At 43.8% G+C, this 19,344-nt stretch overlaps 2 protein-coding genes across 7 annotated transcripts in view; both read left to right on the top strand.

Moving 5' to 3' along the window:
- ncoa6 (nuclear receptor coactivator 6) overlaps positions 1–5,550 on the top strand; it is a 15,163-nt gene extending 9,613 nt beyond the window's left edge. For 2 of the 6 annotated variants that reach the window (XM_080015591.1, XM_080015589.1), the window contains exons 10-17: positions 1–41; positions 133–408; positions 510–3,540; positions 3,647–3,700; positions 3,828–3,861; positions 4,362–4,403; positions 4,655–4,788; positions 5,206–5,550. The exon at positions 1–41 is cut by the window's left edge and continues 324 nt beyond it. In XM_080015591.1, the coding sequence (XP_079871717.1) occupies positions 1–41; positions 133–408; positions 510–3,540; positions 3,647–3,700; positions 3,828–3,861; positions 4,362–4,403; positions 4,655–4,788; positions 5,206–5,252 (3,659 nt within the window). In that variant the 3' untranslated portion in view covers positions 5,253–5,550. Of the gene's footprint in view, positions 42–132; positions 409–509; positions 3,541–3,646; positions 3,701–3,827; positions 3,862–4,361; positions 4,789–5,205 lie in introns of those variants that run through there. The other 4 variants (XM_080015588.1, XM_080015586.1, XM_080015590.1 and 1 more) reach the window with 3 other exon arrangements.
- A 362-nt stretch (positions 5,551–5,912) lies between these two features.
- On the top strand, positions 5,913–19,073 carry top1b (DNA topoisomerase Ib). The gene is made up of 21 exons (XM_080015594.1): positions 5,913–5,998; positions 6,293–6,317; positions 8,840–8,936; positions 10,245–10,392; positions 10,492–10,547; positions 10,701–10,805; positions 10,921–11,011; positions 11,119–11,204; positions 11,332–11,447; positions 12,418–12,539; positions 12,664–12,786; positions 12,878–13,065; positions 13,731–13,875; positions 14,007–14,150; positions 14,621–14,806; positions 15,812–15,880; positions 16,062–16,176; positions 16,368–16,495; positions 17,102–17,196; positions 17,349–17,498; positions 18,778–19,073. Exons 1-21 carry the CDS (start codon positions 5,966–5,968, stop codon positions 18,878–18,880), a joined length of 2,325 nt encoding a protein of 774 aa, XP_079871720.1. The 5' UTR covers positions 5,913–5,965; the 3' UTR covers positions 18,881–19,073.
- The last annotated feature ends 271 nt before the right edge of the window (positions 19,074–19,344 follow it).

Raw genomic sequence — 19,344 nt, 5'->3', positions numbered from 1 at the left:
AGCAGCAGCAAGCTCAGCAACCACACCTTCAACAACAACAGGTGACCCTTAATTCCGAAACTGTTCTGTTACTAAACAAAATATGAACAATGATGAACAACTGTGTGCTATTTTATGTCCACCGCATTTCAGCAACAACAACAACAACAGCAGCAGCAGCAGCAGCAGCAGCAGCAGCAGCAGATGATGATGATGTTGAAGATGCAACAGGAACAGGCTAAGAACCGCATGTCCATTCCTCCTGGAGGTCAAATGCCCCCTAGAGGCATGGTCAACCAAGGGGAGCCCCACAGAATGCCAGTTTCCCAACAAGGAAGTATGCCTGTTATGATTAATCTGCAGGGTCATGGTGGAGTACCTCCGTCTCCTGACAAAGCTAGAGGGATGCCCCATGCTGTCAACTCACAGGTAAGGGCCTGCTTTTAAGATGTTTACAGTGTTGATATCGTAATCTTGGAACATATAATTCATATTTTGTGTGCTTTCATATCGTTACACCTTGTTTCTAGCTTTCTGGGGGAACACGAAGAATGTCCCATCCGGATGTAGGACCGGGTTCCCAAGGGACAGCAACTGAGGAGGCTCCTGGTGGGGCCCATACTATACAGGATAGGCCTGGAGGCTCTGAGATTGGGATGCAACCTGGCAATGGGGTCCAACAGATGATGGGAAATCAAGGACCCAATGCTCACATGATGAAACAAGGCCCTGGTCCGTCACCCATGCCCCAGCATCCTGGAGCCAGTCCCCAACAGCAGTTACCACCACAGCCTCAACAAAGCGGCCCTATGCCTGGCCTTCACTTCCCTAATGTCCCGACCACCTCCCAGAGCTCCAGACCGAAAACCCCAAACCGGGCAAGCCCAAGGCCGTATCATCATCCCCTCACTCCAACTAATCGTCCACCCAGCACAGAGCCTTCAGAAATCAACCTCTCCCCTGAGCGGCTTAATGCTTCCATTGCAGGACTGTTTCCCCCAAAAATCAACATTCCCCTGCCTCCTAGGCAACCCAATCTCAATAGGGGCTTTGACCAGCAGGGTCTTAACCCCACTACTCTGAAAGCCATAGGGCAGGCCCCTCCTAGCTTAAATCTACCGGGCAGCACCAACAACAACGGAGGCGGCTCAGGAAACAACACTAACAACGGACAGCAATCTTTTCCCACTGCAATTGGAGTAGCAGGTGCAGGAGGTAAACAGGACAAGTCATCTGGCGTGCAGGGCAAGAGGGCTAGTCCTAGCAACAGTCGCAGATCCAGTCCAGCATCTAGTCGGAAATCTGCCACTCCGAGTCCAGGGAGGCAGAAGGGGGCAAAGATGGCCCTCTCCTGCCCTCCCAACCAACAGCAGATGATCAACCCTCAGGGGCAGACCATGATACTTAGCCCCACCTCAGTGGCTCCAAGTCCAGCGTCAGTGGATGCTCAGCAGACTCAGAGCTCCTTTCTTGGCTTGCAGGGTAGCACTGCTGAGGGAACCAGGGAAGGTCAAGGAAACGTTTCTGTAGAGCAGCGACAGGTTTCCCAGCCACAAGTGTCCCAGATCCAGCCACCAAGAGAGTTATCAGCTCCCAGAATGGCTAGTCCTCGGGTTACCATGCCCCAAGAGGCTAAACCTGGACTGGAACTGCAAGCTGTCACAGTTGATAGGCAGACTATTCACCCAACACCCCTGCAGGACTCTGTTAAAGAGGCATTACCTACATCAAGAGAAGCACCAACTTCTCTCAATCAGTTGCTAGATAACACAAATGCCCCAAGCATGCCTCTGAGGCCTGTACAAAATGCTTCTGTTAGGGATATGGCAGGAATGGAAAGCCCCAAGCCTACTTTAGATCCAGAGAGACACCCCAGTATTTCTAAGAGCTCAGACATTCCATGCCCTGTTGTTGCAGCTGCGGGTCGGGTTGAAACTGCTAAGCCTAAACCTGTTGTCCCCATTCCCACCAGCAGTCCTAACTTGCAGTCTGTTGCAAGTCCTAACGTCAACCCTAACACTAACGTCAACCCCAATGTCACCCCAAGCCTTAACAATAACCCTATCTCCAGTCCAGGTGGCAACCCCAATCAAAATATAATCCCAACAGTTACCCATAGACCTGCTATCCACCAAAACACTAAATCCACCCTCGGTGTAACTCCCAACTCTGTTTCTACCTGCACCAGCAGTCCAGCACCATCCTCATGTTCCAATTTTAACCCCAACTCTGTCAGCTCAAAGCCGAACCCAAGCCCCAAAACTGCAACTAGTGTTCACTCAGTCATACAGATCCCTGCCTCATCTAGCACCATTTCCCCCAGCCAAATTACTGTTTTTGTCACTTCTAACCCTATAACTTCCGCCCCCACCTCCCAGGCTTCATCTGGCATGGTTGCCACTGTGGTGGCTGTCCCTAACAAAAACATCAGACCACAGGATGTTCGACAGCAAACCCCCATCTCTCGCCCACCTCAGTTCATCACTACCAATCCTGTATTTATCAATCCTATTTTCCAGGTTCCCGGTGGATCTGTGGCTCCCAACACAACAGTGGTTACGCAGCCAGTTACTATGGTAGGACCTATCCAAGTGTCCACTACAAACATTAAACTCTCTTCGACCCCAGGCTCCACCCAGCCCTCTGGAACTAATATAACTAGCACTCAACCCACCAGAACATTTGTTGGGCAGGTCCAGTTAGCAACTAGCATGTCCTCAACAGCCCCAGGTGTTGCACTCCCTGTCCAGCAACAGAGCAGCATGGGGACTTTTAAAACAGAAAATCTCGGTGAGGTAGTCTCTGCCCAGAAATCCAGTCCCCCGCTCAGTCAGCCACTTTCCGTTCTCAGCCCTACTTCCTCAGCATCGTCTGCTTTTCAGCAACCCCTATCTTCCTTACCTATGTGCTCTAGCCCTGGAACCACAGCCACTATGAGGAAGAGCCCCATGCCTCCCATCGTCACTGCCCAGGTTATAAGCAAGCCTGTGCAGAGTGCTGTGGCCGTGCCCAGTACATCGGACCAACAGAAAGGCCCAGAAAACAGGCCTGCACAGCCTGGCAGTGGGACAGTCTCCCTTCAAGTTTCCCTTCCTACTTCTGCAAGCCCAGCTAGTCAGGTTGATGCACAAACAGGCCAGACCACTGCAGCTGCTCCAAAAAATACCACTCCACCACCTCCAGTGTCCTCTCCAACCCCAAACCAAGCTTCTGCCCACATTGCTGTCCCTGCTCAGTGTGCAACCCAGGCTTCAATTCCTGCTCTATCCTCTGTCTTAACCCAAGCCACAGCTAAAATCACACAATCTCCTATCGTTACTGCTACTTCGACTATTGCCTCTTGTGCTACCTCTCTCTCCACATCTGCTCCTGTACAAAGTCCCTCCCAATCCATAGTTCCTATTCTTGCCATCCCTGGGCCTGCTGCAGAGGTTCCCAAAGTCCCATCATCCCCAGTTCTTAAACCTAATGGAGAGGCACCGGCCCAGTCTGACACTCCAGCCATGGTGCCTCTTGTACAGGCAGCCCCAGTTCCTGCTGATGTCAGTCAGGCAACCCTAGGTAAATGTACAGAAACAACATGTTCCTTTATTCCATCATAACTCGCCTCCCTGGCATGGTTTTTATGTAATATTACGTGCTAAATTGTCTTCCTCCTTTTCCCTAGCACTCATTCAGCAAGGTCCTCAGTCACAGGAGCCTATTACCAGTGAGAAGACAAGTGAGTATTGACCCTTATTTTAGTACACAAGGCCTTTTTTTTTTTTTTTTTTAATGTTATTTTCGTCACTCTTCTGAATGTAGCAACTAATGTAGACACTGAAATGTGCTTTATTTTTTCTCCTCAGCAGTTGATGAGGTCTTGAACATTTCAGAGCAAGGGTAAGGCGCTTGATAAATGTTTACCATTTATTCTTTGTGATGATGTACTGCTTATGAACGATGTGTCGCTTCCTGCTGCTGGGGTTTCATAAGGTATACCATAATGTTGATCTCTGAAAAGTTGGCCACGTCTTAAGTACAATGCTCGTGAACTGAGCAATGCTTAGACATTTCTAACTCTACTGAAACTCAGGGAGTTCATTTGGTTGGCCAAGGGGGTACATGGCGAAAACAATGAGCCACATTGCCTCAGCACTTGGTATGTATGCTAAGCATGCATTATACATTATAAAAATACTAATGCATGTCGGAAGATACAACAAAGTCTAGCACTCCACAAACTAAGCAAAGCTACCTCTCCAGAGGACTTTAATACTCAGGGCCCTTTCCATATTTTTCTTTTCAAGGTGGGATTTTCAAATTATGGTCGGAAAGTATAACAAAGTTTTGTCAGCACCACAGTCTTTTAGTTTACTGCTGTTTTTCCACTTCTATCACAGATGGGCAAAGAAAAGAAAGACGCCCATCAACTTAGTCCCAAGGTATGTATTTAACACGTATTTGCGCTGCCAAGACACAAGCAGTGACCATGTCGACCTTTTTTACGTAGTGGATGCTGTCGGGATGAAGACGGACAGTATCTGTGGTAGAAGAGGAAAAACAGCTGAGTCCCATGTGTTATTTTTTTTTCCCCCCTCTCTGAGTAGAGCAGAGTTACTGATGCTGCTGCCTCGTCCGTAACGCGTCCCTGTCTCTTCCCCACCTTTTGTGTCGCCCTGTCTTCTGCTCCCAGAGTTGCTGTGGAGAAGCCCAAGGGCCCCAGCAGGCGAAGTTCCAGGGCAGAGAAGGAGGTGGACGATGAACCTGTAGCAGACAGCGGTATGAGGAAGAGATCATCCAGGCCTGGAACCAGTGCTGCTGCAAAAGGTGTGTGTGTGTGTGTCAGTTTCTGTCCTGGTATTTATTTATTTTTTTGGATGAAAGCAATATACAATATCGCTATCATTTTTATTTAACACCATTGGAAAAGGGATGAATAAAAGAAGCCATTGAAAATGCATGGACCATTTTCTGGCTGAGAGTTTAAACAATCCAGTTGAGTGAATATATGAAAGGTAAATAACAGTAAATGTTATTTATTTGAAAATAAATAAATTTAAGTTTTTGCAAAGACAATTTGATTGCACAGATTTGTTACCATTAAACTGCTTCTGTTGCTTGGTCTTCCGCCACTAATCTGTTGTTCTAGAATTGAGAAAAACAGTTGATTTGCTCAGTTGTTTTTTTTTGTGTGTTTTTTTCGCTCCCATATGTTCCTTACAGAGCATCTCTCTCTATTCACAGAAGCTGGGGCCAGTCCCACCCAGGCCAAACGAAGGAAGTCTAAATAGGCCTGTCTACAGTTGTGGCAACCTGTGAACTGTACTGTAAATTTGTTTTTATTTTGTATTTTTCTTTGTGAATCGTGAATTATTATCTGTACATGTACAGATAGTTGTTTTAAAATAATTCTATCATTGTTTTGTCCCTGCTATTATGTGAGGCTGTAAGAATGTGCTCTTATGAGGTTGTGTGAATAGTTTTGTCGTTTGTTTTTTTAAATGCTGGATTAATCATGTGAAGACTGATGATAGAGCTCGTCATGATTGTATAATACTGTTGTAAAAGTTAATTAAATTTTCTACTGCTTTTGTCTCGTGGAACTCTCTTGTATTTTACGTCTGTTTTATTTTTCGGGTTGTTGAACTACAGATTATTGATCAAATGGAAACCATTCTAGTGGAGTCTAGGAGCCAGGGTATGTAATTACCCATAAATTGTCGCCTTGAAGCCGCATATTTTTGGCATAATTGTCATCAATCAAACCCTCGGAGTCTACGAGACGATTAAAGAGCCAGTTGACCACTATGCAGTTTTTCTCTCTCTCTCTTTTTTTTTTTTTTCAAATGTTCTTGTCAGGGAGGGACCCCACAGTGTCTTCTCATGATGCCAATTGATTTTGCGCATGCGCATTGGCTGAATACCGGGACTCCATTCCACGGTCCGTCAGGGCTGTGTTGTGTCAGCGTCGCTCCCGTTATTTCCTTTGAAACGTAACTTCACGATGAGCGGAGACCAGAGACATAAAGACTCTCAGGTAGCGCTTTGGCAATTGTCTTGTTTTTTTTTTTTTTCCTCCCTTCGAGTGTGTCACGTCATTCATTTCTTGGTCGTTATTGTCACGATTGGCTGGTAATTATAATAACGGGATAATATCAAATAATGGATGAATAAGTTGCATTCGATTTCTTTTTTTGTCATTACAGTCGGAGCCGGTGAAGTGATCGGCTCACAAATGATTTTCTCGCCGCAATAAAACTTAAGAAAAACCCAAGCTACCGGCATTTATAAATTACAATTATTTAACGCGTGTGTTTTTCCCCAATTTCAGATCAATTCTGGATGTAAAGCAAGCGGTAGGTCCCGCAGCGCCCACCTCCATTCACACCACTGCGTTATGTCCGCCTCACAGCCCGAAAACCGTGACCCGTGGTGTACTGTTGACAGAGGACAGAAATGGCGTCCCGGAGACCCGAGTCCCGGCTGCTCCACTCTTCCTGCGGCTATTGTTCCGACGGAGCCCGTCGCAGTCGCACCTGCGCGCCCGCCTCAGCTCCGGTCCGGCGCGGGGTTCGCGGTGGCGCGGGGGGGGGCGGGCGGGGGGGAGCGCGCGGCGTTCCCGGTTCCGGGGGGGGGGGGGGACGCGAGACGCGGGGCGACACATGTGTCTTAATTGCGGAGCCGAAAGCGGCGGAATTCGGGGGCCGGGGACTTAGTCTCTGCGCCATTTTCTTTCTCTTTTTTTTTTTTTTTTTTTTTTTTTTTTCCCCTTCTTCTTCCTTTTTCTTTTTTTTTTTTTTTTCCATCCTCCATCCTCCATCCTCTCCAAGGCCGGGTCTTGCCGAGCGGCGAGCCCGGCTGTCCGCCGCGGTGTGAGGGGCGAGAGCCGGCAGTGCGGTGCGTCGCCTCCGCCGGGCCCCTCGCCTCAGCGCCGCGACCGGGGGAATTTGGTGTTATGGTTACGCTGTTCAATTGTACTTCCTGCAGTTTCCCCTCAACACGCCGTGTGTTAACTTTACAAAAAATAAAAAAATAAAACAGACAAAGTTAAGCTACACTATTAAAACCACATCTCTGTTTCCACGGCCAAGTACATGTTTATACACAAGGGATCCGTCTTGGTGAGGCGTTGGTGTGCAGACATTTGGTATTAAAAAAAAAAAGCTTAACAGCTGAAAAAAAAAGCGAAATCTTCACAAAAAATACAGAATATATATATATATATATACATATGTATATGAAATATGTTCTGTGCACGGGATAATTAGAAGGCTGCGGCGGTACGGGTGCTAGTATTGGCTGTGTGTGCGCGTATCAGTTAAGTCACACAGTCACACGGGCAGTCGTTGTCATTGTGGAAATGTTGGACCGACATAACTGTCAAAGTGGTCTGAAGGGCCCCTGTGACTCCGGCTTCGTAGGGACGGATCCATGCTGCTTTTGTCTCCAACGCCGATCCCACATCAGCCGTTATTCAAACGCCATGACAGCGGGAGGCCACGGGGTGGCGATCGAGTCCACGTGCCCTCTGAGCCACAGGGCATTGAAATAACCTATAATCCTAATAACCCAGCACTGTCATATTTAGTTGCTTTCTATGATCATTTGAACTTATGTAAAGGGTCTTTGAGTGCCCTGAAAAGCGCTCTCTGAAAAAAATGTACTATGATTATGATTATGATTATGATTATTATTATTATTATTATTATACCACAATAAACTTATGGATTACAATTAAAAACCCTTTTAGAGTTTGATTGCCTCATAATTGCATAATTTTTAAAGACCATAGTCATAAAAACAGACATTCATTGTTAAATCAGGCGCCGGAGCAGGGGCCTCAAACGACCGGCCCGGGGGCCACATGCGACCCACGAGACAATTTTATGCGGTCCCCTACATGTTTACAATACATTGCAAATTTTTTTTTTTAAATCACAATACTTAGTTAATCCAAGCAATCTTACCTAATGTTTCCAGAATATAATACAGAATAAAGTAGAATACAGCAAAGATTTTTTTTACACTAGAGAGTCTGACACTACTGGGGTCACATGGGAAAAAGAAAAAAACAGAAATAATTATTTTTTATTAATATACTCACATACGGTGAGTATATTAATAAAAGAACATGTGTGTATTCAGTATAGACACATATGAATCAACCAACATTTAGTTGAGATAAGATATTTGATAATTTATAAAATGAAACTAGATTTATGAAAGTTAAATACGTAATACTAACACTATCACAGATACGTAAGAAGAGGTTGAGTGTAAAATATATATTTGATTTCATTTAATTTACTTGATTCCATCTTTGATTCCATCCACTCCATCCAATCCGGCCCCTTAACTAGTCGGAGGTCTAATTGGATTGCAGCAGCAAATACTGTATCTTCGGGTGTGAAGCAGGAACTCGAGGGCATCTTTTTCTCTTTGTTTCTGTTAATATACATAGGCTTACAAGCAAGCTCTCTGTACACGCTGACACTGATTCTACAAACTGGGCTCTGAGAGTGAGACAATGTCCCTCTTTTTAAAGTGGATCGTTTCAAAAGTCAATTCCCCCTTTCCCTGTAGTTGTCTCAAAGGTGAATATATTGAAATGTAATTATAAAAATAATAACTTTTAGGTGCATGTAGGTGTGGAGAGGAGTGCGTGTCTGTGACAGTACTCTGTCTTTTATGGGACAGGATCATTTCACTCCCTTTGACTTACCTTTTTTATATTACGCCACACACAAACTTTGGGGAATGTGTTTTCTGTTGTTGGCAGCCGTGTCTAAAAGCTGAGAGCTCAGATTACACATCTTTTCTTTTGTTCTTCTGGTGCTCTCTTTTTTTCACAAGCAGGCCTCTCCTGTTTCTGTTGTAGACACTCACAAGCATAAAGACAAGCACAAAGACAAGGAGCACCGACACAAAGACCACAAGAAAGACAAGGAGAGGGAGAAATCCAAGCACAGCAACAGGTATTACACCGCTTTTTGTTATGTATCGTTTTTTCGAGACCGGGGTTATTTTGGTGCGAACGTCTATGCCACCGAAGACTGCAAGGACCACTGCAGCTGTATCCAGCCCCTTCCCCAAAAGGAATCTGTTTTGTTGCTAGATAAAAGATATCCGGGCAAGGCAGTAGGTAGTCATTCGGCATCAAGTCTGTTCCCGGAAACGATACGACCTCGAGAGATAGATTTACGGCTTTCAGTGCGAGTGGGAAAGGGGCTTTGGCGATGATGAGGATTTATTCATCATCATCATTTTGATGACCTTAATTTTTATAGTACCTTTCATGCACCTTTCAAAAAGAATGACTGTGCCTTTTAAGCCATAGGGTGCATGATAACATTTTCGTGTCCTATCCATAGTACTTTTTAGTACTTGAGTCATTTTTTCTGTTGAAACAAATCCAATATAACACAAAACATAAATCATAAAAGGGAAAATCAATGAAACAACATCAATTTGTGTCGGTATCTGGGCTATGTACAGTATCAGCATTTTTATGGGAACATGTACATAAGCACAGACACCTAAATCTGTGTGTGTGTGTGGGTCTCGTCTTTTTGGCGGAATGCCTTTACATCCATTTGATAGTATTTGGTCCCATCTCAACCATCTTATAAAAGATGTTGGTAAGGATATGATTTGCCTGGATAACACGTCCTGTCAATTAGAAGTTTTTTTGTTTTTAATAAAGAAACAAGGATTTAGATCTACTATTTCTAATAATAAATAATTACACTGAATTATTTCAATTTAATTAAATAAATAAAGAAGTCACAAGAATATAATGAGATCCTTATTTGTGACCTCTGCGAATGATTTTGAAATTTAAAGTAGATATTAAACTCTTTTTTTTGTATATTGTATATATTTCTGACTTCTCTATAGTATACGATTTACTCCTTACACAATCAATATTTATGCGGTATTAAAAAACAGCCTTTGTCTAGCCTCCGCAATATACTAATTTAAGTAACTACCTATTGCACACACACACTTAAACCAAGCATTTTATTGTGAATTTCTTGCCGATTGAGTTAACCCTGTGTTTTTGTTTCTATATGAAGCACGCTGAAATGCATATTATTGCAAAAAGCGCAACACAAATAAACGATAATAACAACCTATTATTATTATTATTATCTAGTGTTATCAAGTTGAAATTGCTGCCCAGAAGGGACGTGTAGCTGAAATCTGAACCCGAATTTAAACACAGCCAACCCCCAACCTCTTACCTCTGATCTCTGATCTCCGCCGTGGCTTCCATGTTCCAGCGAACACAGGGAGAACTCCGAGAAGAAGCAGCGAGACAAAGAGAAGGAGAAAGACAGAGAGAAGCCGAAACGCAGTGACGGCGGCGCAGAAAAACACAGGGAAAAACACAAGGACAAAGACAAGGACAAGAAGAGGAGAGAGGACAAGGTGCGTCATCTTCGGAGAGACGGCCAGACTCCTCCACGGCTCGTCTTGAAAAAAATTAAATAAAAAATAGATGCTTAATTCATGATATTTCTCTTCCAGATCAAATCATCCCACATAGACAAAACTAAAAAGGAGAAAGAAAATGGATATGCAAGGTAGATAACGACTTGATGAAGAGTTTAATTCAAGTGATATTGGACAAACAAATCAATCCCGAATGTCCTGGTCTGCTCATAATCGTGACATTGCATTTACGACTATTGGACATGTTCGGTGTCAATATTTGTTTCCTTCGATATCCTCCTCAGAGAGACGAGCCCTCCTGATATTAAGAGTGAGCCCGAAGAGGATAATGGATACTTCCCCTCGCCCAAACACAACAAGACCACCAAGAGGGAGCGGGATGATGAAGAGTGGGTGACCCCTCGGTTCATTTCAAATCCACACCATCATTATCGGTGCCATTATTAGACCTGAGTGAATCATTCGTTGTCGTTGTTTCTTTTTTTTTTCTTTTTTTTTTTATAGGTTTGATTACAAGCCCAAAAAAGTCAAGACGGAGAACGACAAAAAGGCCAAAAAGAGAAAACAAGAATATGACGACGAAGAGGACCTCGAGGTACATCTCGTGTCCCTACGTCAATATTCTGCGTCCTTCTGCACCGTCGGTGGAGGATCGCTCTATTTTAGTCGACATTGTTTTTTTTTCCCCTCCCCCTTGTTTAGGATGTGAAGCCCAAAAAGAAGATGAAAGACAAGAAGGGAACGGAGGGAAAAAAGTCCAAAAAGGAAGGAGAGGAGAAGTGGAAATGGTGAATAAAATTGCAGTGACCCAGAGTTCGTCTGCTTGTTTGATGAAGCTCCGGAGAAGAAGAAGATGTAACCATTGTTTCTTCTTCTTCTCTCGTTCGTTGTGTTTGTTTTTCTTTCGCTGACAAGGTGGGAAGAGGAAAGATCCACAGATGGCTCCAAGTGGCGCTTCCTGGAACACAAAGGTCCTGTTTTCGCCCCTCCCTATGAGCCCCTACCAAACAATGTAAAATTTTACTACGATGGTGAGTTCAACTGTTAATGACATTATACAAAATAAAAATAAAATAAATAAATAGTTTTTAATCTGTCTACAAAAATCTTCTCAAAAAGAAAAAAAATAGGTAATACCTGTATATATTAGGGCTGCACAATGCATTATTGTTTTTTTTTTCAGCATTGCAATACGAAAACGTGCAATACAACATCCCAAAATTCTGGGATATCAGTAATAAGCAAATTATCCAATCACACGGAACATTTCAAATGTGAACTGAATAAAACCAGATTCACAGAACACATTCACAGATCAGTTCAAGGAGAAATGTGTAAGATTCTCGAGTGCTATGAGCTATTTGAACAGTGAGTGAACAACCTTGAATTGCAGTAAATGTCTTCAGTTGATCTGCCTTTTTACCAAACACTGAGATGCAAGTGTTTCCTATGCAGAGGTGGAATAATAACCGATCAAACAAAATGATAATTCAAATTAATAATGATAGGTAAGTATAGGGTTCTAAGTTTATCCTGACCTGTTGGCTCGCCCTCACCAAAGTAAATCGAAGTGCAAAGAAACAGTAAATATGTTCTGATTGGACTCGAATCATACAGTGTTCCTTTCCCCAAAAAAACAACAACAACAAAAAAAGGAAGTAGACATGTTGCGTGGATTTAAAAAGGATTCTTTTGCAAGCATCACACCTCACGATTAATCATTCAGATTTCTGCTGATTTTTTCTTTTTTCCCCCCTCTTGTTTTCCGTCTTTTCAAGTTCACAAAATATATGAGAAATAGCACATTTCTGTGGAATCAGAAGCAGAGCAAATAGAATACTTTGAGAGTTTGATTATTTTTGGTCTACGAGGACAAATGAACCCTGTAACCCTTTTTGCTGTATTTACAGGCAATGAAGAGTCGGCGTTCAGAGACAGGCTTGTCAATTATATAAACACATGTATTGTGATCTAATTTGTCCATCTCTATTTTATTTGTAGGTAAGGTTATGAAACTGGGCGCGCCTGCTGAGGAGGTTGCCACGTTCTTTGCCAAGATGTTAGATCATGAATACACAACGAAGGACATCTTCAGGAAGAACTTCTTTAAGGATTGGAGGAAGGTGAGAGGATTCAAGATGGTCTGATCTAACATTTTTGGGGGCAGGAGGCCCCTAACGCACTATTTGCATCCGCTCACATAATAAGACTCACAAACCCGACCACGTCTCTGCTCTGTGATCCCAGGAAATGACGTCGGAGGAGAAGTCAAAGATCTCAGACCTGAACAAGTGCAACTTCAGTGAGATGAACGAGTACTTTAAGACGCAGTCCGAAGCCAGGAAGCAGATGTCCAAAGAAGAGAAATTGGTAGAGCCGTCACGAGAAACTTTGTGCATTTTTCCCATTACAGCCTGTCGACTATGTTTGTTTTTGTTTTTGCCTTTGAACGCTGTTTCAGAAAATCAAAGAGGAGAACGAGAGGATCCTGCAGGAGTACGGCTTCTGCATCATGGACAACCACAAGGAGAGGATCGGTAACTTCCGCATCGAGCCCCCAGGCCTGTTCAGGGGACGGGGCGACCATCCCAAGATGGGAATGCTCAAACGGCGCATCCGATCGGAGGACATCATCATCAACTGCAGCAAGTGGGTGATCTCGGCGTCGCAAATGCTGCAACATGAAAAAGACGCAGTTGCTCTGCATTTCCCGACCAGTGTTTCAAGGCACTGGATGGTTCTGTGTCCCGTCCACAAGGGGTCTCCATCCAGTTTTATGTGTGCAGTGACATGAATATGTCCAGTGTTTGAATGTCAAGACATGTGGAACGTACTTTTAGTGGAGCAGTATTCATTCTGTTTGTTTTCCTGTAAGCTCATCAGTTGCGATTTAATCGAAGTAGATTTAAATAATTGTTTTTAATGATTTACTGTGTGGGATTTTAGGTGTGTGCAATAGGGCAAATTGTTATAATTCTGTAATAATCTTTTAAATATGCAAACAATGTATGTTGCATGTACCTTTATTTGGGACGACCCACACATGTAAAAACACACACGCGCACATGCCCCGCACTGTGTCAAAGTAGTCTTCCTGTCGGTGTGGCCTGTCGAGTACACTTTGTTGTTATTGCAGAAACAATAACAGGAGCTCGAGGGGAAACATAGGCCTGCACTAACTGCTCCTCAGTGGCTTTTGTTTTACTACGATATTTCTGTAGCCGCTATTGTCTAGTACCCGAAAATAGTAATAGAGGTTGTAAACGTGTTCCATACCAAAGCAGAGTCCCCCCCTACTCCTTCATTCACCCCAGGGACTCCAAGCAGCCGAAGCCCCCTGCGGGTAGGCGGTGGAAGGAGGTTCGTCATGACAACAAAGTGACCTGGCTGGTGTCATGGACGGAGAACATTCAGGGTTCGATCAAGTACATCATGTTGAATCCCAGCTCCAGGATCAAGGTAACCCGGATCCACTCACTGAAAATTATTAGAATAACAACATTCCGCTTCCTAAATCTCAACGGTCCACGGTGTGCGGTTTGTTGTTCCTGGGAATTTCAGTTTCCCTGTCTGGGTTTCTCTGCGTGCAGGGTGAGAAGGACTGGCAGAAGTACGAGACGGCGCGGCGGCTGAAGAAGTGCGTGGATCGCCTCCGTGCGCAGTACAGAGACGACTGGAAATCCAAAGAGATGAGGATCAGACAGAGAGCGGTGGCACTCTACTTTATCGACAAGGTGAGCAGAACAGCACCGTCATCGCACTCCGAGGGGTGCCACTTCCTGTACTTCATAAAACTATAGAGAATATTACAGTGCCTAAGACTGGGATATTCTTTAAACCTTTCATGCAAAAAGAAAACATGACCTTTCCTCTATCCGGTGACTCTACATATTAATTGCTTGTTAAAAAATATATAAATTTTTGACGATTAAGTTTACATAGTATAGTACTGAATAACTGGACTTAACTGGCATTATGGACCGCGAATTCGGCGGTCACGGTATAATTTCCCATCAATAAAAATTATCTATAAAACAATAATCTGTCAGTACTTTCTTTGAACTATATTGTGAATAAAATACGTTTCAATAACAGACGCTAGTGGAGATGAAACCACCCATTCATCAAAATCTCTTATCCCACCCCTCAAGCTATTAGCCTCTTTAATTCCTACTGGTGCTCAGGCTGTTTGTCTTACCTGCAGCTGGCGCTGAGGGCCGGAAACGAGAAAGAGGAGGGAGAGACGGCGGACACGGTCGGCTGCTGCTCCCTGAGAGTGGAGCACATCAAACTGTACCCAAAGTTGGACGACCAGGAGTACGTGGTGGAGTTTGACTTCCTGGGAAAGGACTCTATTCGCTACTACAACAAAATCCCAGTGGAGAAGAGGGTGAGCAAGAGTGCGGTGAAAAGCTACCGCTCTGAGGGAGGTTGGGGTGGGAGAAAGAAAGGATAGGGAAGAGGGCGGATGGAGTGGAGAACATTTGAGGCTGAGAATTGGAGATTAAATGAGAACTCTGTTATTTTCTTAACCTAAACCATCCCTCCGGTACTGACAGCTGTAATAGGTTGTACAATGGGGCAATCGCAATCATTGTGCTGTCCCGTTCTTTGGTGACCACCACTGCCCCAGTGTCCAGATACTATTATCTGGATCAATTTTAAAATATTCCGATGCCAATCACTGACTCCCAATGATCGATCCCAATGATTGTTTAAAAAATATACGACGGTTTTCCTTTAAGCGTGGGATTAATAAGGCACTGAAAAGTAAAGTTATGTTTCTACAAATGAGTGTAGTGTTAATGATCTACTTGACACATGTGGACTTGCTAATAAGGTTCAAAGAGGTACACTGTGGGTGTGAAGTGTGTGTGTGTGTGTGTGTGTGTGTGTGTGTGTGTGTGTGTGTGTGTGTGTGTGTGTGTGTGTGTGTGTGTGTGTGTGTGTCTGTGTGTGTGTGTGTGTGTGTGTGTATCGGAAGGATGTTTTTACAGACAGGTGATCAGAGTGTAAAGGCTTTCCGTCAACTCTGCCGCAGGGGGTGTTCTGTTTCCTGCCTTTACTGGCACACACTCACATATACACAGACACACACACACACACACACACACACACACCTTCCTGTTTCCTCTTTAAGACACAACTATTTACTCCACACCTAGCCAGGCTCTTTCCGCCCCTTTTCCCCTTTTGCACACACTCATCTGTGCACACAGAAGCACACACCAGCAGGAAAACACCTGCACTTTCTCTCCTCAAAAGGAATGAGATAGCACCCCCAGCTGGCAGATATATGAAGGTGCAGTGTGGAACACCCACGCTCTTCAGTATATCATGGTGTGAAACTCAGCCAGCTGAATGTTTAATTTAATCATTGATGATTTATTATCAGGTCTTCAAAAACCTTCAGCTGTTCCTGGAAAACAAGCAGCCGGAGGATGATCTCTTTGACAGGCTTAACGTAAGATGGAACGCACACACACACACACACACACACACACACACACACACACACACACACACTTCTGTCAGCCATCTTAATGTCTATATGTTTGCTTTTGTATCCACCTTCTTCCGCTGCCGGAAGAAGGTGGTCTCTTCTCATCCTTCACTTCTTTACGTCTTCGCTTCCCGTCCTGCAGACTTCTATCTTGAACAAGCACTTACAGGAGCTGATGGATGGCCTGACGGCTAAGGTGTTCCGTACCTACAATGCCTCCATCACCCTGCAGCAGCAACTGAAGGAGCTTACCTGTCGTAAGTGACAATAGCTTCTCAGACAGGCAAGAGTTTAAATAAGGATTCATAAAATAGACAATTTGGACAAGGTTACACTTGTTCTACCTTGTTCAGGTAGGCCCCACTACATTTTTTTCCCAGTTTTATTTCATTGCATACACAAGATATATTTTATTAAAATCATAAAAACACAAATTTTCCGTTCAAAGCGGACGACAGCGACCCAGCTAAGATCCTCTCCTACAACCGAGCCAACCGGGCCGTAGCCATCCTCTGTAACCACCAGAGAGCTCCACCAAAGACATTTGAAAAGTCCATGCAGACCCTGCAGACCAAGGTAAACCCCCGTGGCGCGGCATTTTACCCTGATGTTCACTCTTTTATATTTGTGTTGGGAGTATCTCCACATAGAGCTGGGCTATAAATAGATACTCAAGTTTATCGTCCCAATATAATACTGCAACGGTGTCAAATGAGATGAGAATTTCAGGATTCATATTCCTATTGTCAAACTTTTTAAATATATCGTTATACCGTGTTTCATAATAACTCACATTCGGATCTGAAATAGAAGATTTAGGGATTTATTTTAAGAATGATAACGTATGTACGTACATACAGTATGTGCTGAACCACAGCTTAATTCTTTAACGTTTTGAAAGTAGGCTATGCTGTTGTGTTGTTACTACTGCTCTTAGTTTTATGCATTTTTCATTATTCATTTTTTATTTGTTTTGAACATTTATATTTTATTAATATGCTGTTTTTGTTACTACTGCTATTATTTCGAATATTCCCCTTTTTTGCATGTTATTTTATATAAAGAACGTTGAATTGCATTTTAATGTGCAAAATGTTAAATTTGATTGATTGATATAGTGTATTGTACACCTGATCTATAACACAGTACCCAGGTTGACTTGAGTGTTTTTGGCAATTGCAGATTGATGACAAACAGAAGCAACTATCCACTGCCAGGAAGCAGTTAAAGACAGCCAAGGCAGATCACAAGGCGTCTCATGATGACAAGAGCAAAAAGTAAGAGCTCCTCAGCACCCCTGGCCAATCAGGATTATCAGTCAAACTATCCTCCTTTAGCTGTGTCTGTCTCCTCATCCATAAACATACTCCTGCCTCTGTCTGAAGGGAGAGATATTTGACTAAACTGACTGACTTTCTTTCGCTCTCAGGACTGTGGAGGTAAAGCGCAAGGCGGTTCAGAGGATAGAGGAGCAGCTGATGAAGCTGCAGGTGCTGGCGACGGACAGAGAGGAGAACAAGCAAATTGCTCTGGGCACGTCCAAGCTCAACTACCTGGACCCACGCATCTCCGTAGCATGGTATTTGAGTTATATGCACAAGTTGTGCCTAGTGGCCTCTGATATTGTCCAGTAACTGGAGGAACAAAGTTTACGCCCCCACATCAGTGGAGCTCCACACGTCTTTATTGTGCTGTTAATTTTATACCAAGACCAAGTTTTATTTGCTTAATTGTATGTGTGTGTGTGTGTGTGGGTGTGGGTGTGGGTGTGTGTGTGTGTGTGTGTGTGTGTGGGTTGGTAGGTTAAGAAGGGAGTAAGCAGTACACCTTCAGTGACAGAAAAGCAGGAAATGCTCTTGCATTGTGGGAAAATGAGCGGCGGAGACAAAAGAGCTAACCGCTGCAGAAGAAAATAAGAGGAGGAAAGTGTGCGAGTTTGAAAAACAATAGGGTTTGTTTCTGAAGCTGGGGAGCGTCCACATACAGCGGTCCTTCCTCCATGTGGAAAGGCAAAGCGAGGAGGTGTCTGTGGCCGAAGGGGAGGCCGGGCCACAGAATGGTGGAACGGCGGTCCGCCCTCCCTCACCCATGGCCCACAGCTATTTATGGAGAGCCCCCTCTTCATGCACAATGGATACAGGAATGCTCTGTGTTTTGCCTGGGCGCAAGACATAAGGGACAGGGTCCCCCCCTGCCTGGGTGGGGCATGGGAACCTGGCATGCACTGCAGTTCAATGTGTGTGCATCCATGTAAAAGAGTTGAGAGGGAAACATTGAGAGGTCATTACCTGTTGATCCAGGTAACATTGTTTGACCAGGCACCCCTGTTCATTCTGGGTTTAATGGTTGCACAGGGTTGCCAGACATCTGTCAATTTGCTGAGATTCAGGGAAAGTTCAATCATGCCAGTAAATCCTTAAAAATTAAACAGTCTGTAAAAATGTTCCATACCTCTGTCACTCACAGAAATTGCTTGAAATCTGACTGCTGGGAAATGTTGAACGACATAACCTCCACTTGCTCATAAATACAAAGTGCATCTCCATCAAGAACATGAAGATTTTAAACAAAAACGCTATCATGTGCTGTCTGATCTCAAAAGAGATTAGGGCAGATCGGCTGAGTAGGGTGAGCCTGAGAGAGGGTGACATGGAGTACAGGTCTATCTTGACTCTATTCAACGACCCTGGTCTCATGTATGAATGAAGTTAGATTTTGACTCTTATTTTTGAGGTAAAGTATGAAATGTAGAATTTTACTTAAAATAAAACATTCAGAAGAAAATACGAGGGGAAAAAAAAAAAAAAAGTTTGCCGGACAATTTGCAGGATCAATATTCCCCTCCCTCTCCTGTCCAGGTGCAAGAAGTACAGCATTCCCATCGAGAAGATCTACAACAAAACCCAGCGGGAGAAGTTTGCCTGGGCGATCGACATGGCCGACGACGACTACGAGTTCTAAATTCGGTTGTTTCCCTATTCTACTCATGCCTTTGATTGTAGAAGTGTTTTGTAATATACCTTAATGATTCCACCATGTGGTTAATCCAGGAATGTGAGACGGGAAGGAAAGACGTGATTTAAGGCTGTGACAGCGGATTAATAATCATAGGGCTGGGCGATAAATCTATATTATCGCTTCAGAGGTATCGCCATATCATGATACTCAATTTTCTTGTCTGAATTAATAGCGACAGGAAGATATTACCTTGAATTTTCTCACAATATGAGGTCTGAAATATCAGAGTGAGTTATATTTGATTTTAATCTGAGATTATACTTACTACATTACCATCCAGTTCAACGTATTGAACTGCAGTTGGATTCTTAAGCAAAGGTTTTTAAATTCATGAGCAGATATTGTATCAAAAGGCCCACTGTGTAAATTTCACTACGGTTATTGTGATAATGATTTTTTTTCTTTCG

Source organism: Zeus faber, assembly GCF_960531495.2.
Source record: "Zeus faber genome assembly, chromosome: 15".
Lineage (NCBI taxonomy): Eukaryota > Metazoa > Chordata > Actinopteri > Zeiformes > Zeidae > Zeus > Zeus faber.
The sequence above is the reverse complement of the archived record's forward strand: the minus strand, read 5'-3'. Positions and strand labels throughout refer to the sequence as shown.